This window comes from Chrysemys picta, chromosome 2 (genome assembly GCF_011386835.1).
Source record: "Chrysemys picta bellii isolate R12L10 chromosome 2, ASM1138683v2, whole genome shotgun sequence".
Taxonomy (NCBI): Eukaryota; Metazoa; Chordata; order Testudines; family Emydidae; genus Chrysemys; species Chrysemys picta.
Genome location: NC_088792.1, coordinates 169,556,901 through 169,583,620, shown reverse-complemented (window position 1 = coordinate 169,583,620; position 26,720 = coordinate 169,556,901). Strand labels below are relative to the sequence as shown.

Here is a 26,720-nt window from a genome sequence, read left to right as displayed (position 1 = left end):
CTGAATGGAGGTTGAGCGGCGTGTGTATGGTACATTAGGCTGGCAGTGTAATACACTTAATTTTTATATGTGAGCATATAAATGATAAGCTGCAGTGGGAAGTGAGGTGCACTGGTTGCATTTATGCCCAACTCATAAGAAATATCTGATATTTAGGGTGGCCATACATCCTGTTTTGGCCAAGACAGTCCTCTTTTTAAGCCTTGCCCCAGACATCTCGACTTTATTTTTTCTTTAGCAAAACTGGACATTTGTAAGGTTTGCTCTTGCCAATTGATGATCAGTTGGCAAGAGCAAACTGGACAAATGCCCAGGTTTGCCAAAAAAGTTGGGCACACCCCTGTGTGGAGGAACATTCAGGCGGGCTAGGCAAGCAGCACCACAGAGGGGCACCCTCAGGCCAGTCCTGGGGGGAGTGGGAGGGAAGGCGACCCTTGGGCTAGCCCCATATGGTATCCTGTTTTCGCTTTGGGAAATATGATCACACTAATGATATTGCACATGTTATATTCACAGAGTGCGCTGAAGTACTATTGAGCAACAGATAGTTCATAGAAATAATAGAAATGTAGTACTGGAAGGTGACCCCAAGAGTACACCTAGTCCAGTCCCCTGCACTGAGGCAGAAATAAGTATTATCTAGACCATCCCTGACAGGTGTTTGTCAAACCTGTTCTTAAAAACCTTCAGAGACAGGGATTCCACAACCTCCCCTGGATGCTCCAGTGCTTAACTACCCTTACAGTTAGGACGTTTTTCCTAATGTCTAATCTAATGCTCCGTTGCTGCAATTTAAGTCCACTATTTCTTGTCCTGTCCTCAGTGGATAAGGAGAACAAGTTGCTGTATCTAGCAGATGTTTGTTATTAGTATAGCTATTGTAATAAAATAACTATAAATTCATATATCCACCCTTCATTTATAGACCTCAAAGTGTTTTACAAATGACTATAAATATCAAAGCTGGTCAACTTCTTTTTCTTTGACAAAAAATGTTGGGAGACAATGTGTTTTTGTGGGTTTTTTAAAAATTTCCAAATGAAAAGTTTTGAATGTTTTAGTTTTGGTGGGGAAAATCTTTGTCTCTCACTTTCTTATTCTCCCCTGCCCCCTTCTTTCCAGTGAGGAAAAACAGGTGGGTGGACAAAAAAGGGAAAGAACACGGAGAAAAACATTTTTTCTCACTTTTCAATTTTTCAAATAGAAAGAAGAAGAAAAAATAAAATAAGTTAGAGCAAGTGTGTTTTATTCCCACTGAAAAAAAAAGTGTTTTGAAATATTTTTAAATTTTTTCAAAAAAGTCTTTTGAAGTTTTTCATGAAATGTATTTACCTTTTTTTTTTTTTGACCATCACTTATACATATCACAATCCCTATTTTACAGACAGGGGAATTGAGGAAGGGAGGTGAAGTATGAAATCTCTCTCTTTCTATAGCTTGGTAGAAAAACATCTGGTGCTCTATTGTAGCAGTACAGTAAACCCCTCTGTAATTGCCAGCGTGGAGATGCACCACTGAGCAAGAGCTCCTGGAGTCATTTTGTCTCACTGAGCTCTTTTCCCCAGCATGTAGGAGGCTGGGGTCAGGACACCAAGCCCTCTTGGGATTGTGTCAGTAGCTTGCTGGACCAGAGCAGCCTTTGTGCTCATAGAGCAAGAAAAGGCATTGTGGTAAGGATTACAATGAGGGTAAAGAAGAGATGCCGTGAACACTCATGTAGGTACTGTTCTAATTTCCTGCAGACACAGCTATCCAAGGCTGTTAAAGACTGAAAAAAATCTCGCTCATATCACTGATAAATGGAACAAAAAGTAACCTGATTATTTTCTCATAGCAACATCAGATTACAGATCACTTAGTTTTATCTCAGATGGGTGAGTAAGTCAGTCACCACATACCATTATGACCTTAGTATTCACACTTGAGAAGGGAACGACAAGTTTCCTAAGAAAGAATTGTGTTAATTTTCAGCTTGAAAAGTAATCCGATGTCGATTACAAAAGTAATCCTGAGAACTAATTACTTTTGCTATAATCATTTACTTTTGACGTCCTGCTTATGGATGTATGGTGATGAGTGCATGAGAACTCCATTGGCTTCCCTCTAACAGGCACATTCTAGTAAAAATAAAGCCGTGCAGAGCTGTGTGTGTGTGGCGGGTAAAGGAGCAACAGAAGGGATTTAGTTCATGTAACACTAGGTGCTGGTGATTAGTCATTTGTGCAGCTGTGCTTCTGCAGTATTCTGCCCCTTTTAATTTGCAATGCGCTGTGTTCCCAATGAATAAAAACAGACAACTAAACTGTGCTTTGAGACATGTTGATTTTGGTTTTGCATACACAGCAAAGCTGCGTGCTGTAGTAAGATATAAACTTGTATTATTTTATTTAATTAATAGATGCAGTAATAGAATTCAGGGATCTGAATCATGTAGTGGGGATTTTAGCAGCAGCTCTATCATACAATACCATTATTTGCAGTGTGGTTATTATTTCATGCATTTCTGAAGTGTTTATCAGCCTATGAGCTCCTTTTATGTAATTTAGAAATGCAATTTATCCCCAAATTGGGACATGCCTGTCCTTCACCAATCTCTGGCAAATAAATAAAAATAAATGCATACTGTAAGATATCAAAACAGTGGCATGAAGGAGTGCTGTCCATCAATTCAACAAAAAAAGGAAACACAAAAGCAATCAAGATGTACTGCAGGTATTTAAAAATACTTAAGCAAAATCTTGTTTCTGCTGCTGCATTATGTGGAGAACCCCTTTTAAATAAGAATATTTAGCTGTCACATAGCACTTTTCAGTCGTAAACCTCAGGCTGCAGGACTGGGCCCATAGTGGATATAAATAGAAGGCAGCTGTCTTGAATGACACCTGAAAAGGAACTAAAAACTCTGTCTTTCCCGTCATTCGCCCAGTTCGAGCTTAGTACTTCTTCCTCTATTAGCCGCACCGATTGCTGATGGGTGGCAAATTCTGTAGTGTTTACTCAACGGGTGACCTGCTCTTGCTGTGAAATTCCTCACACTTCCCATTTTATCAGACTGCGAAGAAATGCGGCGCCAGTATTTTTGTCAAATACCAGATTAATAACATGTAGTATGTGTCCTGAAGCAACTTTCTCATACAAAGATTTTGTATTAATTTTACCATGGATTTTGGCTCTGTCTGTGTAAAGCAGCTCTGAATTCTGTTTGTTTTGGATGACGTTGAGAAGAGGGGTTCTGTGTGAACTGAACGGTGGTGGTGTACAGCATGAGAATAACTGCTGGGGACCTGGCTGCAACAAGGTCTATCTTGTAGCATGGAGAGCAGCTTAGTTGCTCAGATACCGTGTGGAAGAGCACACTATAGGAACTCAATTGATAAGTACAAGTGACTTTATATTAAGGGTGCTCCCTTCAGAGATGCCACAACCTCTCATGACACCATAGTCAGCCTCTGTCCAAGAGTGTAGCGTTGTAGACTCAAGGCCACTAAAGGGTGAACAGGCCCTGTGACCCCTGGCATTTTTCAGAGGCAGAGGGGTTTGTCCCAGTGTCCATAGCCAAAAATTTCACCTCCTCTGCCCAATGTTGTATGTTGAATGGCTGGTGCACTCTCAGCCTAGGAGCACTGAATAGGTACATAATTTGCAATGCATGTCGGAATCCTTCAGGGAGAAAGATGTAATAGGTAGCATCATAGGGAGAGATGCTACATAGGCTACTTTAGAAATAAATGGGAATTGAATGTTTAAATTCCTAGGTGACTTCGAACATCCCACCAGTGAAATATCATACTCATTGCAAAACTACCCTTTTTATTATCTTATCTTTGCTTGCATTATAATAAGTACTGGGGGAAGACACACCTTTTGTTAAATCATTTCTATGGACAAAGAGGTTATTTAGTTTCTCTCAGCAACCAAAAGCCTTCCCTCTGGAAAAGAGTGAAGCAGGAGTTCAGATTAGAGCTTCACCCAATCCATCAATCCATAAAGCACACCTGCATTATGAAAACAGTCACGTGGGAGACCCAATTATAACACAATTGACCCTGAAATGATTAAAATATAGTTTCTTCTTGTAGTGTAGCTAGGAGCTCACCATATTCAGAGCTGTAGCAGTAAAGTTCTATCTATACCACAAGAGGGAACCATGTGATAACTTGGTCCTCAGGATGGCTGCTTTCGTACTGTAGATGGGGCTGAGAGACTTTTATGGCAATCTGAGATATGGCTTAGGATGCAGCAAAGTAGTTCAATAAAGCACTGATCCATTCTCTGCCTCTCAGTGTTACTGCACTGAAAAAGGAATGACATATTTAAGTATCAGAGGGGTGGCCGTGTTAGTCTGGATCTGTAAAAGCAGCAAAGAGTCCTGTGGCACCTTCTAGACTAACAGACGTATTGGCGCATGAGCTTTCGTGGGTGAATACATCCGATGAAGTGGGTATTCACCCACAAAAGCTCATGCTCCAATACGTCTGTTAGTCTAGAAGGTGTCACAGGACTCTTTGCTGCTTTGACATATTTAAGTTATAATTGTCTCAGCAGATGACATTTCCTGGATCTTAATTATCAGCTGGGAGGCTTAATGGTCCAAGATGCACTTGATTCCATCAATAACAATATTTTGCACTTCTATAGCACCTTTCGTTTGAGGATCTTGACATGCATTAATTATTTAAGCCTTCCAACACTCACACGAGGAAGGTGAGTAATAGTATCCTTGTTTTTCAGATGGTTAAACTGAGGCACAGGAAGGTTAAGTGAATTGCTCCTAGTCAAATGAGTAGGTCCATGGCAGAGCTGGGCATAGAATCCAGAAACCCGGACTCCTGATTCTCTACGTACGTCACTGTACTGTGCTGGACAGCTTTACCTCGCCTGGAAATACCAGAGGGATAGGTTGTTATTGCTTTTAAAAAATAGGTGCATTAATTATTTTTTAGTTGATGATAACGTTTCAACTGGTATCTACAGTGCATTGCTAGAGAATTATAGTGGAATGCTAGGTCTAGTTAAGGTTTAGACCAGCTTTCTTTTTAAAGCTCCATTCTTCTAAGTGGTCTAAAATCTGCATGGTTACTCAGATAAATGCTCTGCATCTTAGCCAATCAGATGTCTAGAGTCTTCACTCAGCATTCCATTCAGTTTATAATACACATTCAACTCACAAGAAGGAATCGTCCGAGATGACACAAACCACCAATAGTCTTTAAGACACAGACTAAAATATCAACTTTTAAAATTAAGAGCCCCATTTCTTACTCTCACACTGCCTTGAACTACGGATGAGTATAAAGGTGTGTATATTAATGAGCTGAGATCTAAAAAGCGAAGATTTCTTTTCTTTTCTTCCTTTCTTAAGGTATGGACTGTCAATATACAGTTCCACAGGTTACCCTATGCTGTTCCTGTGGGAATCACTAGGGCACAGGGTGACAATCAAACAACAGACATGTATTGCCTAGGCATACTAGTGGGAGGATTTTTATATTCACATTTGAGTTTTTGCCAAAAATGACATTGGAGGATATAACGATGTAATTTAATTTCCTCCAGGTAATGTAATAAAATCGTGCTTTTGCTGAAAAAGATCTTTAGGAATTTATTATTAATTATTTGTATTACAATAGCAGTCATAGCACCAATCAACATTGGGATCCTAATATGTTAGGCCCCATTGTACAAACACATAGTGAACAACAGTGCCTGCCCCAGAGTGCTTGCAAACTAAATTACATAGATGCAGAAATTAATTTTGGGTCAGTGACTGAGCAGCAAGGCAGGGAACCCAAGCAACACAGCAGAAAGTTGGTAATCGTGGAATGGATATTTCAGTTTGGGTTCAGTCTGGAACAGGGAAAAGCATTGTACCTTCTGGCATGTTAAATTTCCCATCATGGAGTCATAACAGCACCCAGGCTGACACACCCATTTTTCATACTGATGTTTGAAGCTCTTTCACACTTTATTCAAAGAGATTGTTGAATTCTTCTGGTGAAATCATGGTGCCACTGAAGTCAATGGTAAATGACATGAATAGAGCCATGATTTCACCGCCCTCTTTCTAGCTCTCTCCCTTCCATTGCGGCACACACAAACAATGGAAAGAGGGGTAACTGAGGCTTGAAACACACACATCCCTTCTTGAACCACTGTCTTTTCCCTTCTCTCTAAGTAGCTAATTTACCAAGGAATGAGTGGAGGAATTCTCCTTCTCAGCAGAATTCAGCCAACCCAGATCTCTAAACTGGAATTCTCCCACATAGGTGGTTTTTTGTTTGTTTATTTTTAAAGAGGACTGCAAAATGTGTAATCTCCATTTGTGCAAGCAATATGCAAGGGGACTATCTCCTTTCTTTTTATCTATAAATGGGCATCTAATGATGATTCAATAAACTGCCTGCTCACAGGATTTTAGGTGGTCTTCACCTACAGAAATGTTATTGCAAACTGGAGCAGCTATACAGAAGGCCTGGTGGCTTTAGAGCTTTTCAGAAGATCCTTCCTAACAAGAAATCTTCAAGTAAAAGATGCTCCTCCCAGTGGACGGGTGATTCTCATTCTAATTAGATCTCTGATCATGTGGATCATGGAAGTGCATGGTTCATCTTCACATGAGGCCAATAGGATCATTGCACAGTGATACTCAGGTTAATAAGGCAGAATTAAATCTAGATGGAAGGTTCTCATGGCAAATGCAAGGGAATAGGGAAAGAGAAAGGCCGTGCACAAGGGCTTGACTTAATCTTTTCCCAAATTCTTGTCCAAATGTCATTAGGGAAAAATATTGGTCAATACTTATGGTTTACCTTCTGAATATTAATCATAATTAGTATTTGTACTCTAGTAGCATTCACAATATGTTAGGTGTTGTGTACACACACACACACACACACACACACACACAATCCCCGTCCCAAAGAGTTTACAATCTAAATTAATTAAAGTCTTCCACTTTATGTCCCAAGGATAAGGGAATGGACAGCAAGTCTTGAACAACCTGTACAATTGTGGGGAAGTAGATTTCCTTCCCATCAGATATTTCTGCAATGATAGCAGCTTTACACTTATGTCTGTCTTCACTAATAATTTCCACAGTGATAGCATCACAGGCATTTACCATGGAATTGTCGGTTCCATTTGATGAAGTCCCCAAGAGACACCAGGAATAATAAAGGTCTCAGATCTAATGAACCAGTCATGGCAACCTGGCCTCTGAGCAGCTAACACAACTGTGCATACCATTAATATCATTCACTGGCTGTTATACAGTCCCTCAGTATTAATGGTGTTTCAGTCAAATACTAAGAGTGAGCAAACAGCTGTTGATTCCCATCAATGCAATGCTTTCTCTGAAAATTGTCCTGGCTTTCCTTCCTCTTGCACAGGTTGAAAGGCCCCACTGTGGCAGCACTTCCTATCCTGACTGTCTTGGTTTTCTTCTTGAACCACAGGCCCCAGCCTTCTCTCATATTCCCCCGTGCTATTTAGTCCTTCGTTCTCTGCAGCGCAGGCTGGATTAGCATCAGCATATTTTTCTTTGTATTGTTGGGTGTTGCCTGCAAAAGTCTCGCATCGGTTCAGGTTTTCCTCTTGCACTGGACTCCCCACATTCTCATCAGCTGTTCCAGTAGCGGCTGTCCCCTCTTGGGAGTTTTGACTAACATAGACAACAATTATATCGCCCTTAAAATTCATTACTTGTCCACTTGATATAAATGTCGAGTTACTGTTTCCAGTCACATTTCCTAGGGAAAGGGAGGGGGGAAAAAAGCATATATGCGTGATTAATATTTTCTGTTAGAATTTTGTCTCATGAGATGAATATTTAGCTGAGTGAATTTGATTCCTGTTATTTTCCCTCCCAGCACCAAACCTGTCATCCAAGTGTGTCTAGCTGGGATGGTAGGAAAATTTCTCCCTTTCAAACTCATCACCTGGAGGCAAGAGAGAGATCTTTTGCTATATACTCTCCTCCTCCAGCTACCTGCAGCAAACCCTCCTGAATTTGCTCTCACGTACACAAACCCAGATTATGCTGGAAAATGCTCCACCCATAATCTATGTGTAAAATGCTCATTGTCTGTCCCTTTGAATATATAGCTATGCTTTAGATATTTATAGATTACCAATCACTATAGTGATTTTCAAATGATTGAAATTATTATGTAGACTATGCAATAAATTTAATTAAATAAAATTTGAAAGACTTAAAAAGGTTATTGCCATCCATACAGCCCTGGATATTGGACTCTAGAAGGTCTGTTAGTGTAGAGCGTATGGATGGGGCAATCCTAGGAGCACATGAGATTATACTCTATGACCCAGATCCGGCTATATGCTCAGTGACTTTAATGGGGCTCTGCATGGACACAGGGATCCACCCATGTTGAGCACATTGCGGGATCATGGCCTGTGTCACCAAATTCTACTAGAATGATAATAGAAACCTCTTTTAAAAGGTTTGGCCATGAGGTGTGCATGGCAGGCATAAGTGAGTTTATACTACAAGCCCGATCATGGTGTCACTGAAGACAATGGCATTTTGCCATTAATTTAAATAAGAGCAGGATGAAGCCCTGAAATTTCAAAATTCATACAAGAATTATGGGAAATGCTGAGAAGAATTAACTTTCCCTCAGTTCAAACAAATAAAACAATAAAAACAGCTTTAGCTGAGTATTATTAGTGCACACACTTTCTCTCTCTCTCTCTTTCCCTAAGAGGTATTCTTCCTACTACAGATTACTTAATCAGTTTTTATGGACAGGTCCTATAGATGTTTAGAAATTTGTGATGTTTTATTGGCATGTTTTAATACTTTAAAATCAGCATTTTTTATAACCCTGTCACTGCAGTTATTCATTAATTTTAAAGAGGAACCCACTTACAATCACCCTTTATAAGGCATGGCCTACCCCAGAACAACCTGGTGTTGTCAGTAAACAGTGATGTTTGCATGCCATAACTGAATTCCAGTAAATGATAATAAATTCATACATGAGTACATCTATAACACAGTTTGGTGGCACTTGGACTTCTTTTTTAAAAAGGCTCACTTTAGCAATATTATTTACTTTAACTAAAAACCACCACACTATTTCTGTATTTTCTTTCCAATTATCGTTGATTACCATGATATACGACTAAAAGTTCTCTCTTTTAGGCACTGCCTTATTTCCTGCCCAAGCTGTTTCTTTGGTGAAGGCCCAATCCAGGTGTCACAATTCCCTGCCATCAACATGATGCTGATGTCACAAATGCTGGATTTTTGGTTAGAGTAATAACCCTTAGCATTTCCATAGTGCTTGCTACATCCAAAACACTGCATGAACATTCACCAGTGTTTATTTGTAGAACAGCAATTTTAGATAAACTACATGAAAGTTAAATAGAAGTCAATTAATGCTTTGCTGAATGTGATATGGGATTCTTAACTGCTTATTAAAGGTGCCAGGTTGATAGAAGAGGTGAATACTGAAATCCTCTTTCCCCAGAGAGTGTTAATGAAAGCTGTCCACTTTGCCCTACCAAATATATATAAAACCCAGACCTATAGGGATACTCTCCACAAGCATTCAGTCCTTTGGTTTCTCTACCAAGACTGCCAGTTGCTTGGTATTGTAGGATTATAGGGTTGTTGGTTTTTTTTTGTTACAATTACCTACTGAGAACTGGAAGGTGGCCACAAACTCACTTTGCACATGTCACCAAGCAGCTTTCATGTGGTAATGACTGTTGGTTGCTACTGACTTGGACAGGATTTGAACTTAGATGAAAAAGACTCTGTACCCATTCCTAATTCTTGATTCACTCAGGGGTGAATGTTCTGAAGAAGTTAGGTCCCTAACTTTCATTGACTTCAATAGAAGTTAGGAGCTTAACTCCTTTGTAGCATTCAACCCTTAATCCTCCAGAAGGAGGCTTGCCTGTGATAGCAGGGGACTGGACTCGATGACTCAGGTGGTCCCCTCAAATTCTGTGTCCTAGGTTCACAAAGGGCTTCTAAAAGTTCTATTTATAGTCAATACTAGAGATGGGCATGAACACACACTACAGGTTTCAACTCCTCCAAAATTTGGAACATTATGAATTGGCACCTGAAGGCTCAGACCCATGTAACTGAACACTTTGATTTGCAGATTTATATTTACATGCCAAAAGTCTTTCATGATAGGGCAGTTCAACATTTTTCATTTAAATTTTGAATACTGATTAGTAAAAAAGACAAATATTTCCTTGGAATTTTTGTGGCAATTTCCCCCCATTTTGAAGCCAGTTCTATTTCACAAAGCTGACATGCCACAAATTCTCAAACAGTGGCAGTGCTGGTGCGGGGGTGGTTGTTGGACCTATGTCCACCCCAAAATTTGCCTTAGCCCCCTACTCATAGCTACTCCTCCCAGCGCAATGGTCTAATGTTATGATAAGTAAGGGTGGCATGGTGTGGTATTACCACCCTTACTTCTCCACTGCCTTCAGAGCTGGGCAGCCAGAGAGCTGCGGCTGCTGGTCGGTGGCCCAGCTCTGAAGGCAGCACCGCTGCCAGCAATAGCGCAGAAGTAAGGATGGCAATGCCATACCATGCCACCCTTACTTATGCAGTTCTGCGCTGTTACTGGCAGTGGCACTGCCTTCAGAGCTGGGCACCCAGCCAGCAGCTGCTGCTGCTGCCAGCCACCCCGCTCTGAATGCTGATGATGTCCAGGGCTGGCCTGAGGGAAAATGGCACCAGGCAAATCGGGGGGCAGCTCCCCATACAGTGACACCTCCCACCATGGCTGGGGAGCAATGGCGGCAGGAAAGTGCGGGGTTGTAAAGTTTCCTGCAGCCACGGGAGGTTCCCAGAAGTTGGTCTGACCCGGCCTCAGGAGTGGCCCTTGTAGGGGAAGAGGAAGCCCCAGCCCATACAGGACTAGCAGCTGGAGTGCCCCCAGCTGTGCCTCTTCCAGTTCCGGGCCCAGCTCTTAGAGGTTAAAGGAGCCTTGGACTGACTATGTGCATGTGGGGTGGCATTGACCATGGAGCCCCCCCGACCAAGGCACTGACTATGGTGCTCTGGACAGTTGCCCACCCCTAAGGCCTCCCCTGACGATGCCATCAATTCCTTTGCTGCAAATCACAACAATGGACGGATTGTCCTTAAGTGAAACTTCTTCTCTGCGGTAAGTAGTAGCTCAATCTTCGTACATGCATTTTTTTGTTTCATAACGTATGTCAGTTTTTCACTGGTTTAGTGGAAACCTTGAGAAACACTTGCCCCACAATGTATGTTTAAGAAATTACATCTTGATTTTTGCTGCCTGTCAAATGCTGTTTTTGTGCTTTATTGGTAGTGCTTTATTTTTTTGTGCTATTTTTGTATTAATTGGCAGTTCATTTAGTTAAGACCGAATTGCTTTTGTTACTTTTACAAAGACTGTGAATTAGGTGGGCGCACAACAGTTAAAGCAAGAGTGAACTCCCCTCCAAAAAACAGCTTTAAAATGGTTTGAATTTTCTGATTGTATTTGATTGGGTTTTGATTTGGCTGGAATGGAAATATGGGCTCAATTGGCTAAGGAAAAAAGGTGTACTTAGTTTTTGTTGGTTGTTATTTATTTTGTTTTAAATAATAGTGTGTGTGTGTTGTTGTTTTGGTTTTTTTGCATGTGCAAATGGCTAATTTAAAAATATAATACAGTATATTCTCCGATTTAAAGTAATTAGCTATTAGTATTATTTAACCAGTAATTTTTCTCAGAAGTTTGCATGTTTATTGTTAATATTATTAGTATTATTAGCTTATTTATTTATTGGCTTAGTTTTTCTCCTATTGATTTTCTGTGAATAAATGTTGCACCAGTGAGCTGCCAGAGATGTAGTTTAAAACTGATCTGTCTGTATATATATTTTTATTCTCCTTTTGAGGATAACAGACAATATACATATTTAGGTACATATTGTTAAAAAAATAAGTGTGTGCACCCGCAAGATGTATAGGGCAACCCCGCAATTTTCTGTCTACCTCACCTCAGCCCCACCACTAGGAAGAGGTGGTGCTGCCCCTGTTCACTCACCTACATAGTTCCAGTACTATGTCAATCCATATTGAGACAGTTACAAAACGTATGTTGTGTGTCTTTTTCTGACCTAGAACTTCACAGAGGATTTCATTAATGCTTCTTATAAACCCACAGCTAGTTCTTAAGCATGACTCAGAATGGAATCATTTACTAAGCCCTATTCCAGTTCACATGTACACATCGATATTTCCCTCAGAACATTCCCATTCCATAAGCAGAAAAAGAACACATGAACTGTGCATTTTGAGTTTGATTAATTAAAAATTACTATTTTAGAATTGGCTAAAAGGCCCTCACAGCAGTCATATGTTGCTTGTAAATAAATAACACAGTATGCATGCTCAGGTTTCACCAGGTAGCACTATAGTACGTGAAGGCATGCAGTGGTGCCTATACAATTAAAACTACACCAAGAGAATTAAATAGCAGACCAGATTAGACACACTTCCATTCACGTGTGAGTCCAAACTCCCCTTTCTCTCTGCTCCCCAATCCCTAATCTCCCCTGCCCCTCTGCTCCATAATAACTCTCTCTTCATTCTACTGTCGGATTTAAAGAGAGGAGTGACATTCTGCTAGTGTCAAAAAGGACTTGACCTCTAGGCATACCTCAGATGTCCCTCATTTTAGCCCCAAAGGTACCTACGTTCCACACAAATCATGTATAACAGAATGAGTCATTTCTAACAGAGGAATGAATCCTGTAGTATTTTAAGTCTCCCATGTGGATAACATTTTTTTGTGGGGGCCTCTGACACATTACAGACCACATTTGGGCCTTGGCAGGTTGACATGAATGCCCCAGGACACTACTCTAAGGTATAATATGCATTTATAGAAGGGCGATTGCCTATTATTAATATTTGTATAACCATAGTACCCAGAGGCCTTCATCAAGACCAAGGTCCCATTCTGCTAGACATCATAAAAGCATATATAAAGACAGGGTTGCTGCCCTGAAGAGATTACAGTCTAAAACTACTAGTGACACATAAAAGGTGGGAAGACAGACATATAAATATATAGTTTCTCTATATACTTCCCCCCCTTAAAAATAATTTAAATGGAACAACTGAACATCATCTGTTCCTAGAGCCATCATAAATAGATGATTTCTTATATCATTGTAGCAGATGTGGATAGGGTGACCAGATGTCCTGATTTTATAGGGACAGTCCCAATATTTGGGTCTTTGTATTATATAAGTGCCTATCACTCCCCCACCCCCATCCCGATTTTTTATACTTATTATCTGTTCACCCTAGATGTGGGTACTGAAGAGAATTTTGAGGCGGAGAGTGTAGTGCAGGGGTCGGCAATGTTCGGCATGCGGCTTGCCAGGGTAAGCACCCTGGCGGGCCGGGCCAGTTTTATTTACCTGCTGACGCAGCAGGTTCGGCTGATCGCGGCCCCCACTGGCCGCGGTTCGCCGTCCCGGGCCAATGGGGGCGGCGAGAAGCGGCGCGGGCGAGCGATGTGCTGGCCGCAGCTTCCCACCGCCCCCATTGGCCCGGGACGGCGAACCGCGGCCAGTGGGTCCGTGATCGGCCAAACCTGCCGCGTCAGCAGGCCAATAAAACTGGCCCGGCCCGCCAGGGTGCTTACCCTGGCGAGCCGCGTGCCGAACGCTGCCAACCCCTGGTGTAGTGGCTCTTAAGGAATCAGTTCAGAAAGGGTCACTACTGGGGGACAGGTGTTAGCCCCTAAGTCATTCTATTCAATTTTTTCCCCCCTGTTTGTCATTTGGCTATTTAAGAATAAACTAAATAAATGGGTTCCAGAATTATTAAGAAGACAGAAGTGAGTGTGTGGGCAGAACAACAGTGTGCATCCAATTATTTTAAAATTCATTTTGCTGTGTTAAAAATAATAAAGAGCAAGAGTTAAACAAACAGAAAATTGGGCCTGTTTTTACTTGTCAGTTATAATGGTGTTTAACTGCAAATTTCATGCTTTTGATTGGTGTTTAACTGAGAACTTCATGATGGGAGACGAAAGTGCAATGAATCCACTTTGTTCCACTATCAAAATATTTAGACAACAGCATAAACTGTCTGGGCTCTGTAGCGGGAGCCAGAGGATGGAGGTTTCCTTGTTGGGTGGAGAATAACCACTGGCACCAGCATGAAACCTCATTGGGTCTAGACCATTTCCAGAGTCCAATAGAAAACAAATGTCCTGGCTTTTTCATCCTGGTCATTGAAAGTAACTGCAAGGCAAATAAATAATAATAAAAAAAAGCTTCATTTTATTAATCACTCCTTCCCCCAAACCATATCCTGCACTGAGATTCAAAGTAAAAGAATATGGGGAAAGTATGAAGGATAATCCTATATGATAGTATGTAGAGCGAGCCTGCTGGAGGGGTTGCTTACCCGATGCTTGTTCTGAAGTGCTACAATTTGCCCCAGAAGTGCTTCCGTTTGTTTTCTGGTACTTTGTGTCAGTACCTTCAGAGGGAGTATCTTCCATGCCAGGATTGCTTGCTAAAGTACTCTGACCTGCAGAGGGAAAGTCCAAGCCACAGGTGCACTGTGGATAAAGTCCATTTTCCGGTGAGGCTGTGGTATAGTCAACTGCTGCACAAAAGGGTTCGCTCCACTTCCTAGGAGATTCCCTAGATGAAACCCCACAGCCCATGCAGTTGTTCACTGACTCAGGGTTCACTGGGAAGTGATCTGTGTCCTTTCTCTCTGTCTCCTTCATATGACTACAGGTGCAATGGCAAGATTTCTGTAGGTATTTGTCTGAGGAGACATGGATGCAGTCCATGCCGCGTGAAGGATCAGAGCTATAGCAGCCTGTTAAATCCACCATGCTCTCAGTTCCTGTGAAGCACTGACTTAAGCTATCATTCTCCCCTACCTCCAGTGGCTCTGAAAATGGTGACACAGATTTACTGTCAGGCTGACTCAATAAAGGTAAATAACCATGGGCATGGGGAGCTCTATCTACATATTCATCTTCCATGGGAATCTGCCTGAAGTGGTCATCCTCAGACTCTGTTGCTAAAGACAATGTTGGGATGTTCTCTCCCAAGTCATAGTGGATTGTATCTGGGCTGCCTTTCCCATAGAGAGTGTGCCCATTTGGGCAACCCAGGTCTTCAGAAAAAATATAGTCATCAAGGGCTAGCAAATATATTCCTTCAGAAGGCTGAGGACTTGTAGCGTTCACCATGTTTATATTAACAAATGGCTCTTGGGGGGATTCCTAAACAAAATCCAAAAGAAAAAGATGTTTAATAAACAGGTCATCAGAATATTATTTTTCTTAGCACAGCAGAAATGATATTTAGAGAACTTAATATTCTTGAGTTGCAGTTGATGACTTAGAGCAGCACCACCTTCATTTTTGACCCATAAAATGTAATTCTGCTTGGATATGTGACAAGGATCTTACTGGACAGGTCTGCTCCTTGTGTGTATTCACAGTCAAATTGCTCCCGCGAGTGACAAAAATAAATTTTTAACTGGTTATTGCTCCTGTTGGCTCTAAAGAGCCAAAACAGCTAAGAAAGAGTGAGTTAGATTTTATTCTTCCTTCTGTCTCATTGACAGAATTGTTACTAAGGTCCAATCAGTTACACCTGAGCAAGCCCATTGAAGGCAATGAGGTTTGCACAGGTGACACTGAGGGCAGAACCAGGGCCGCCCCGGGGGGGGCGGGAAAGTGGGGCAATTTGCCCCGGGCCCTGCAGGAGCCCCCATGAGAGGTTTTTGGGGCCTCTGGAGTGGGGTCCTTCACTCGCTCCGGGGGCCCTGGAAAACTCTTGTGGGGCTCGGGCCTTCGGCGCTTCTTCCGCTCCAGGTCTTCGGCAGCAATTCGGCGGCGGGGGGTCCTTCCGCCCCGGGACCCGCCGCTGAAGCGCCGGGTCTTCGGTGGCAATTCAGCAGTGGGGGACCCCGCCGCCGAAGACCCTAGGCCCCCTGAATCCTCTGGGCGGCCCTGGGCAGAACCTTTATTAATGGTGGTGATGCATGAAGAATCCAGGTTGGCTTTCAGAACTCAGGGTGAGCTTGCAAGGCAGAGAGTTCAAAAAACATTTACTTGTGAACGGAGCACATATGACCTGGAAATTGTTGAGACAATAAATGCGGAATCCATGGTGCCATTTTTACAGTCACTTTTCAGAGAAAAGCTACAATTTAAAGCACAAGAGGTTTTCCTCTTAATAATGGGCTATTCTTTAAAGTTTGATGCCCAGATCTAACCTATACTAGATTTGAAATCCTCTAAATTCTAAGGGTCAAATTCTCTTCTTTGTGTGAAACTCTACTGAAGTCAATGTAGCAGTGACCATTTACCTCAGCAGAGGATTTGACCTTAAATACTCTCCCTCATTTTTATAAAGGAAGAGCTGATTATTCTCTTACTTACACCAGTTTTACACACCTTCAATTCCTCTGACATGAATGGCTGTTTTAGACTCCTGATTTAGACTGAAGTGAGAGAAGACTCAGGCCTTATATGTTCAGTGACCCTGCCCACAAATTCCCTCCATTTCTTCATTTGGCTACTTTCTACGATGAGCATAAAAATGGCATTTACAGGAATTTTCCTGGGATTACCCAATGATTAAAAAGCCCTAGTACACTAGAACAATTAACATAATTAACTGACACCAAGGGCTTAAAATAAAAAGGAATATAAGGCAAATCATCCCTAGTGTTCAGAAAAGAATAGCTATTTCTGTAGACTGCAAAGAGAAGTCCTTATCTTCTAGCTATGTAGAGTGGGAGGAAAGAATTCAAATGGTATGCCCATGGTCACACAATGAGTCAATGGGCCTAATTCTGCTGTCAGTTTACCTTGAGTGTCATACTCATAGGAGTAGCAAAGAGTCCTGTGGCACCTTATAGACTAACAGACGTATAGGAGCATGACTAACACGGCTACCCCTTTGATACTTGACTCATAGGAGTGACACTCGTGTAACTTAGAGCAAAACTTGGCTCATTGTCTACAGGAATTAAAGCCAGAATGCTATCAGTTCTCTGTCCTTTGTTGTAACTACCAGATCACCTACTAGTGTCTTTCCTTGGGTGGTACAATAGTTACTGAATGGTGGGAGAGAAATCTATGGCCTCATTTATCTGTACTATGTGTCGAGGCTGCCATGAGGGTCAGGAAAGGAATTAGCAAAGCATAACCACAGTGAAAAATTTAGAACATTAGAGTTTACCTTCGTCCCTTTTATTTGGCTGCATACTTCATTAGCCCACTGCTGTAGATCTGCTGTAGGGGAAACAAAATAGTGTTTAGCAGGCTTTCTTAAGTCAATCACAGATCAAATAATATACAGTTATCCATAATCCCCTACATTAAATGAAACCTAACTGTCCAGATTGTTTTTATTGACTCTGCTCAAAAGACCAAGCGACTGTCTAGCTGAGCATTCATTATAACTTGAATTGGATACATCCTTATGGAACAAATGTCTATAAGGTCCTAAAATAGAATGTGGTTAAACTATGTTCCACATCAAATGGGGCTTTATTCCTGGTCACATGTCAACAAGCTATGACTGGCCTCAGATCGACCCAGTTGCAACCATACAATTGGTTAGTCTATTTCAAGAGGTGTCACATGAATGCCCAAATAGCAATGAGGAGACCAAAGTGGGAAACCCCACCCCCTGCACACACACCCCGAAACCACCACAGGATGGCAGTTTTTAATACAGTCTGTTCCGCTTAATTGGAATGTGTTTAATTGGGAAATGTACTAAATTAAACATCTCTGAAGGAAAAGGTTTAAATCCAATGAGGCTTTATAACAGCGACTGCTGCTTCACAAGGACAGTAATTATAGTTTATGGGGATTTTGTCGTGCTGGGCCTTGTGTGCTTTTTATATTATGCTGGTTCTCTGTGTTTGTAGAACAAGTGGAACACATATCAAGTATGTAGCCACTGCCTGGTCTTGGCTATTAGTTTGTTCCATTCATGCCAAGTACACACACCTACTATCCACTCCACTGTAGATACTGGCCTGCAGAAACTGGGAGAAGGCACTAACTTGATTGGGCTCTGCAGAGCCCAGACAGCAGTGTTGCTATTTAAGTGGTATCATCTGTCAGTCTGGAATTTCTCTTAAAGGGCATGAAAGGCCACTTACTGGAGCGGGCTGTAGAGTGATGGAAATCCGGATTAAGAGGATTCCAGTATAACCTGTGCTGAATCTAAAATGTTTGGTTTACTATGAGGGTCACCATTATCTCCAGCCCATCCAAAGGATTCCTGATTTAGGGTGACAGGCATTTAGTGTGGACGTGGTAGCTAACTTATAAAACACTATTTAAAAGTTTATTTAAACAATGCAGGAGAAGAATGGCACAAAATACCCAGGCAGGTGGGGCTGAGGAAATGAAAGGGGGAAAAGGACAGATGAGAAAAAGATTTCCAGGAGGAGGAAGTAAATGCAAAAGGAGTAATAACAGTTTGCTTAAATCAACTAATGCATAGATGTTAAAATGAGTTTCTGCAGATGCATCGACATTCATGCAGCAATCGCTGCAGCATTTCCCCCATGTTAATAATATTTAATGCCATTGACAATACATGAAAATCACATTTCTCCACTATTACAGTAATACTGTATCAAGTCCCTAGTCCAAACAACAAGCTTGATCACGTTCTCAGATATGTGATTGTACTAGTGGCATGCCGTGACAGTTTTAATAAGGCAGTCCAAAATTGCATCCTCCATTCAGTGTGACCTCGCATGTATGGTGTGTGTGAGGTCACACTGTGCAGAAGACACCAAGATTACAAAATGGAATCCTCCATAGGGTCTGGACAGAATAGTCCACAGGCCGCCAGTTGGCTACAGCACAGCTGTCAGGCATGCAGGCCGCACAATACATGCCTTGCATGCATAAACAGCACTCCATTGGACTGTACATTAGCTAAGATCTAATTTTGACAAACCAGTTACTGCACAATAGCTGATTTGACAGGGTACCAGAGCGATAAGCCTAATATGTTTCTGGCCTAGAGAAAGGGAATCCAAAGTCCTGCTTTGTGCCAGCTAAAATACATAAACTGTAGAGCATATAATTTTCCAAACAATGCATGCGTTTTTAACCTGATGATTCCCACTAAAGTCAAATCACACCGTTTAAAAAAATACAGATTTCACATTAAATTGAATTCCTAAAAATCATTAGCCATAACGTACCTGTCAGTGCTTTCCCCTTATTTTTGTAATATATGATAAGTATGATAATACTGGTTAATATCACAAAGAGGACTGGAACACTCAGAACATACAAGATCTTGTTTGTTTCTGTAGGATGAAAAAAAATATCACATCAGTGTGCAGCTTACACTTAGCAATGATACAATCCTTGCTTAGTTTTCTTACTTGGATGCAGTAAGATTTTTCTATTTGAACTTAGATTTCTAAAATAACCCCGATAGCTTTATAACACATTTTGTTTCATAACAAGGAGACTGATCAAGCCCATGCTTTACAATGCTATCTTAAAAAGAGCTACAGATTTAAACTCTGAAGACAGCCCAATATAGGCATGCCCAAATTTTGCTCAGTTGAAGGGTTCAAGTGTAAGCTGCCAGGAGCCCAAGAGCTACACTTGATTTGCCTGAAAAGGCTCTGAAGGTAGTTTCTATGAGTTACACAGGCCCCAGCGTGCAAGCCTCATATCACGACTGCTCACTGCATGCTGAAACATGCAGTCTCGCTGGGGCAGCACATCCACATTAAAGATAAAAAAGGCAATGGGCCTCATTATCAGACATCAAGGGCTGCCTTTGACTGACACAGTATCCATCGCTATCAACAGTACACAGACAGAAGTCATAGGTTTTTTTTTAAATAGTTAAACATTAGAGGAATGCAAAAAAGCCAGAACTGCAACTGTAATGGTAGTTAATGGGTATTATAATAACAATCTCATCTGGTATGTAATTTCAATAAAAAGTATAAAGCTGTATACAGTACTGAACATAGACTGTAGTGTGATTTTTCACAAGGAGCTGCAATTCAGATGCATCCGAAGAAGTGAGGTTTTTACTCACGAAAGCTTATGCCCAAATAAATCTGTTAGTCTTTAAGGTGCCACCAGACTCCTTGTTAATTCAGAATAGGGTGACCAGATAGAAAGTGTGAAAAATCGGGACGGGGTGGGGGGCAATAGGCACCTATATAAGAAAAAGCTCCAAATATCGGGACTGTCCCTATAAAATTGGGACATCTGGTCACTCTAATTCAGAATGGCATAAAATAATCTTTAATACCAAAATATTTTGAGGGGGATTTTCAAAAAGGCTCAGAATTGGCCCAACTGCTTCCTTTAAAGCCAGCTTCAGTGGGAACAGAATTATGCCAGCACTGAGCCCTTTTGAAAATCCTACCCTATACTTTCTGATGGATAATTATGTATGATGAAATATACCATCTTGTGGTTGTACAGACATCGTAGGTTCCACACAAACTACATCTGCCCGATCAGTCCCAGGAACTCCTTCTGCAGTTCCCAGAGCTGTGCAGCTACAAAAATAAAGAAAAAAAAAATGCTGGATGATCATGTAGAGAACTGGCAATGACACCTCCATTTAGGTTGCCTAACACTTTGCATTATAAGAGATTCTCAGAGCCTTTAATTTTTAATAATCTCTAACACCTCCATTGTCTTCCTTTGAAATCTGGCAGGCAGAAAGCCCTCAACATAAAGATTTTCTTTGTCCTATAAAATTCTATTGAGGCTTTGTGGATTTATAAACTGTTAACAGCCACTATGGCTTTTTCTCTGCTGTGTTCCTCAGGAAAATGGTGTCAGCTTGCCAAACTAAAAGGAACATTCTAAAGTGCCAGGCCCCGGCCTCACTAAAGCAGCTGCAATAGCAGCAGATAACTCTGCACTGGGAACATGTGGGAGCTGCTGGAGCAGCTATAGTGATGGGAAGGGGTGAAAGCCAACGTAGGCTCACCACTTTTGACTCCACCCACTGGACTTGGTGCATGGCTCCAGTATCCCCAAACTCCCTTCTCAGTATCCAGGGCCAGGAGTGGGAGGAGGAGAACTGGGGCCAGGTTCCTCCCAGCACATGGTCCCAGCCCCCTACTTCCAGGGGATAGGGGGAGAGCAAGAGCGAGAGAGTGAGGCTAGGCCAGGCTTTCCCTGACCAGTGTCAGCAGGGCTGCCGGGGGAAGGGGGGAGCAGGTAAGTGGGGCAATTTGCCCCAGGCCCCGGGCTCCACAGGGGCCCCCCACGAGAATATAGTATTCTATAGTATTGCAATTTTTTTTTATGGAAGGGGCCCCTGAAATTGCTTTGTCCCAGGCCCCCTGAATACTCTTTGCGGCCCTGAGTGTCAGTGACCCATTCCCCCCTCTGTGAGAAAAGCCTTCTCCTGCTGCTCGCTAATATAGTTAGCCCTGTAACTCAAGTAGCAGCAGTCAGTGTTGAAGGTTCAAGGTTCAAAGGCTGTTGATCACATGCTATGAGGGATTGTTAAGGTTGTACATAGCAGAATTAGTTATTTTTCTTTTTTAAAAATCAGGAAATTACATATTTAAAAATTAGATTACAAGAGCCTTACTTAGGTTGCAAAGTCAAACACTCAAAAGGTAGGAAATGCCAGATTTACATTTGTCTGTGGAGCCTTAATTCAGCCCCCGGTGCATATGAATTATGATACTCTCTTTAATTGCATGATCACATACTATATTTTCCACAGGATCCAGGCCTCACTCAGTGCACGGGTTAGATGAACAAGGGGGACAGAATTAAGGATGCACAGACAAATGCAAATCTGTCATTTCCTATCTTTTGAGTGCTCATCTTTGCAATCGAAACACAATTCTTTTAATGTAGGGTTTTTTTTGGTATGTAATGCAGTATGTGTTATGTAATGGTGTGATCACATACATGTCCAGCTAAAGGGCATTATCTGCTTTCACTTTGTATTGTGCTCATTACGAGAGCCCTATTTGCTCTATAGTTTTAAATTTATATTTCTAATTTATATTTTAACACGTAGCATCTTCACTAGTTTGGTCCCCGTTATGGTAAAGCAAGTCTCTTGGGTTATATTATATTTTGCTTAATTGTGTAGCCTATCCCAGCAAGGTGCCACCCACTGAATTACTTTATGTCTACCGAACCCACAGGCACACAGAAGAGGGTACTGGGAAAGCAGATGATGCTATGTACAGCTGAACTGCTTCATCTTTATGAGAGGATAAATCTGAAGAAGAGAAAGAGCAATGAATGTGGGAAAAAAAGACAGAGAACAGACACAAGGCTGCAGAGAAGGAAGGAAGGGCCAGACGACCCACGGGAGGTATAACAGTAGTCACTGGAGTCAGTGGACACTGCTCTTGCCATGTGATAGGATTGGTCTTCATAACCTGGATTCATGTCAGGTGACAGGAAAGGAACATCCATTTCTTATCATGGCTTGTGTGTGTTCATGTCCTTATTAGACCAAAACTGATGAAAACAGGAGGAGAAATGAGGAACAGAAGAGACAAAGAGAGAGAAAAGCAGAAATAGGAAACAAGAGAGAAGAGAAAGAAAGAGAGCACAAGCGAAAGCAAAATAGGGACAGAAAACTCCTCCTCCATGAAACAACCCCCTGACAGACAGAAAACAGTGTTCTCAAAAAACCCATTACAGGCACAAGGAAGTGGCAAAGACAAGAGGGAAGAAAGAGCTGAATCAGGACCAAGGTGAGAAATGTATAAAAGTGACCAAGGACAGGAAGAGGGCATGAACTGAACAGAACGCTCTAACTCAACAGTTTTGTTGCAATTCCCTTCCCTTGCTTTTCCCTGCTGAGGATCAATCTCTGATGTGAGAATTCCCATATTTAAATCTACTCTGTCAATGCTGCATGGCTGCTGATCAGTGTGCTACAAAGAGAGAAGCTCACTGACAGTCCATTGAACGTTCCATTCTTCAGCTGAAAAATCAATTTGTCCAGGCCTCTTACAGCTTAGTGGTTATCTCACAGTTATGTTCTAGGAGAGGTGCACTTACTTGGTCCAGGATTTACACTCATCGGTGGATGAATAGATGGCTGAGAAGTACCCCCAGCGGCATGGTGCACACACAGTATCCTTGTCTCGTTGCACTGTGGTAGAGGAAACAAACAGCATAGCTGAGCAACTGTAACAACTTCATCTCAGACTTGGAGAAGATTTTGCTGATAAGATTTTTTCCCCCTGAAAATCCTTCCATCACGAGGAAGATCTTCCATTATATTAAAGGAGGCAACTGGAGTTAAATCTGGGCAGAAAGTAGTGGTAAATGAGGTCTCTACAGAGTCAAAACGAGAAACAGAAATGACAGGAGCGATTTGCATAGCTGTGGTGAAAAAACACTTTGTTAGGCGCTAATTCCATTGTAATTACCAGTCTTGTGTTAATGCAGTTATAATTAATGACAGGTTTCAGAGTGTCAGTAACTTATACCACCACTACTACAGAGCCACAGTGGTGACTCCATAATGACGAAGTGGGTATTCATCCACGAAAGCTCATGCTCTGTTAGTCTATAAGGTGCCACAGGACTCTTTGCTGCTTTTACAGATCCAGACTAACACGGCTACCCCTTTGATACTTGACTCCATAATTATGGTGGGTGTTCACAATACCAGCTACTGTGGAGAAGAAATCATTGTGTTGAGTCCAGATGTAGCACTTACTTCTCCAGCAGTCAGTCCCGTACCATTTTTATGTTGTTCCTGCCACTTGGAATGGCCTCCTTTCTTACCAATGTCCAGTATAAACCTGATTTTGACCCCTTCTGATTTCCACTCCCGAAAAGCAAATGAACAAACCAACCAACCCACCTCCTTTTAGCCTGAAATTTCACAGCTAGTCTGATGTGAGAGGTGATTTGTTTTTGTCACATCTGAAGTAAATCCATGAAACTGCTTGAGTTATAATACATACAAAACTACTACTCTGTTAATTTTCAAAAGGTGTTCATAATTTTTACCTTCGCCTAATGCTATAAAATTGAATTTAGCATGGTTCATTCAGTTCAACTTAACCCGAACACTGAGATCACAATGAGAGCACATGCATGGGGATGCTTTTGTGAATATTGTAGTTAAATTTTTCAAGTTAATCAGAGTCAAATTCCTTAGCATTCGGTGCGCAGTGAAGTCTCCCATGACAATTATAGAATTCAAGATAAAACTTGTAAGGTCCACCTCAACTAAGAGATTTTAGGCAAAATAAAAATTCTCAAGTCTCTTCCTTATTTTGGGGAAGTTCTATGGCCTGTGTTACGCAGGAGGTCACATGAGATGATCACAATGGTCCCTTCTGATCTTGGAATCTATAACTCTATGAAAGGCAGCCTTCAAAATGTAAACAGATCGTGAAGGTTGTACATCAGTTATTATACCTACAACACACCTCTCCCACTCACATTGGCCTGAGATCCCAATCAACCCTCTCTTTAAAGGCTGGGACTCCATTCATCTAGTTGTCCACTCTACATATCTTACCAGGATGCTGAACGCCAAATCCTGGAGCACATTCTGTATTTCGCAGACAGTAATCACAGTCTTCGTTACAGTGGTATCCCAGTGTACATGCACATTGTCGCTGGAACGTTCTATTTCCTGGATTCACTTCTATTAAACCTCTCCCTAAATGACAAAGCAGATGGAAGTAAAAATCTCTCCTTCAACATAATTTGGGATGGCCAGCCTCACTCTCCTCATGTCCACACTGCTTGCGTGTCAGATGCAGAATCATTCTTGTTAGGCATCACATTAATATTTGTAGAGCATGGTAAACAGTTGGTTTGTATGAGACGCCTCACTGTTTAGAATCATAAAGTGACATAATTTTTATTGACTTCAGTTGGAGCTGAATTGAGCCTTTACACTGGGGAGACAAATAGACTCAAGAAATGTGTGCACCTTATGCTGGGAGGGAGCGGGAAGAAGAATCTCTATGTGCTCACCCATAGTACCCTAGTGCACTTCACTGAAGATTCACTAGTGGTGGCATAAGGGTTATGGCTGAGATTTCCAAAAGAGCCTGGGGGGATTGAAATTTACTGGGAGTTGGGCACCAAACGCTCTTAAGGTCATTTGAAAATCCCTCTCTCAATTATTATTTTGGTGAACTAAACATAAGTTCTAGATCAGGGATAGTCAATTATTTTTTGTCGAGGTCCAAATTTCTTGATCAAGGTATAGTCAAGGTCCAGACTCTAGAGAAAATAATAAAAAAACAATAACAATGATAATAAAAATAAATAAAAACATTTCAGGGTGTGTTCAAAAGCGTCTGGCGGTCGGGATTTGCCCCGCAGTCTGCCTGTTGATTACTCCTGTTCTAAATCCACTCACCCATCCTCATACTTCAATAGTTTGGACTCAAAGGTACGTAATGCCTCAGTATGAACAACTCACCCTCATCACATATTTTATGTAGTAAACATTTGTCTTCTTCATTCCAGACATCCATATATTCGTTTGGGCCGCAAGGCTGGCACACAGTCTCAGAGGTGGCAGTGCATTTGGCAGACATGTACTTTCCTGAACAAAGAGGAAAAAAACCACGGTCACTTATCAGTCACTGATGCTCTCTAAAGATAATAGACCAAATTTAGCCCATCTGTTACTCGACTGATGCCACTGGATTTAGGAAGGTTTTCGCCTATTGTCATCCCAGTTCCTCACTCTGGCCTCAATTTAGCAAGGCATTTAAGCACCTGAGCAACTTTAAGCACATGAATAGTCTCACTGAAATCAGTGAGAGTCATATCACTGTGTGTCTCCAGCACTGAAAAATCTCAAACAAACCAGGTATCTAGTGCATCTTTTGTTGAAGTCAGTGGTATAGGCTGGGGACTATGCCCGTGCTTTCAATGATGCATATTCCTAAATGCTTTGCTAGGAGTTGTGCAATTAGACTCATGGACAGAGCTAATCAGAGGGGTGGCCAGGAGGGCCATTTGGCCTGGGCCTCAAGCTCAAAGGGGGCCTCAAATTTAGACACTTGTTAATTTTTTGGCATTTGATAAGCTTTGCAACTTGTTTTTATGAGCATCCCTATCGGACCAGAAAAGCATTTGTTTTAAAAAAAAAATTCAAATTATGTCACTCCTTTTTTGGTGCCGTATTTTGTTTTCATGTGTCGTCATTTTTTATTTTTATTATGGCTAGGGGCCTCAAAAGCTGGAAGTGGCCTGGGCCTCTCTGGACCTCTGAGAGGGCCTGCTCATGGACTCAAAAAAGCAAAATGAACTAGTGACCCAACGCTAAGTTCATAAAGAAGATTTTCATTTTTGAAAAATAAGAGCACTAGAATATACTTACCTGGCTCACACTTTGTGCAGCACCGTCCAGAATACTCATAGTGTTGCTCACCCTCACAGGCGGGAGAGATTTGTAGTGATAACTGGGAAACAGAACAATAGAAACAATACCTTGAGAGTTATTCATGAAATAGTTTTAGAAAATCCTACTCATGCTTCTGATAAGTGGAAGGAAAGCTCCACTAATTAGTTACAACACTTCATTTTGCAAAATAGTAAATATTACGGAGCACAGACATTGTACGTTTCATTATCAAAAGTCCTTTGCAGACAAATTAAGTAATATAAACTTGATAATATCTACACATGCAGAGCTTGACAGCCATGTGAGAAATAAATAAC

At 41.5% G+C, this 26,720-nt stretch overlaps 1 protein-coding gene across 2 annotated transcripts in view; it reads right to left on the bottom strand.

Annotated features, from left to right (window-relative positions):
• Positions 1 to 5,576: 5,576 nt before the first annotated feature.
• Positions 5,577 to 26,720, bottom strand: part of TNFRSF11A (TNF receptor superfamily member 11a) — a 38,338-nt gene continuing 17,194 nt past the window's right edge. The window contains exons 2-10 of one of the 2 annotated variants that reach the window (XM_005300867.4): positions 26,380 to 26,461; positions 25,471 to 25,596; positions 24,553 to 24,696; positions 23,073 to 23,166; positions 20,484 to 20,578; positions 19,247 to 19,354; positions 17,251 to 17,303; positions 14,441 to 15,278; positions 5,577 to 7,748 (exon numbers count right to left, since the gene is read on the bottom strand). In XM_005300867.4, coding sequence (XP_005300924.2) covers positions 7,336 to 7,748; positions 14,441 to 15,278; positions 17,251 to 17,303; positions 19,247 to 19,354; positions 20,484 to 20,578; positions 23,073 to 23,166; positions 24,553 to 24,696; positions 25,471 to 25,596; positions 26,380 to 26,461 — 1,953 coding nt within the window. In that variant the 3' untranslated portion in view covers positions 5,577 to 7,335. The remainder of the gene's footprint in view (positions 7,749 to 14,440; positions 15,279 to 17,250; positions 17,304 to 19,246; positions 19,355 to 20,483; positions 20,579 to 23,072; positions 23,167 to 24,552; positions 24,697 to 25,470; positions 25,597 to 26,379; positions 26,462 to 26,720) is intronic. The other variant, XM_024107314.3, reaches the window with a different exon arrangement.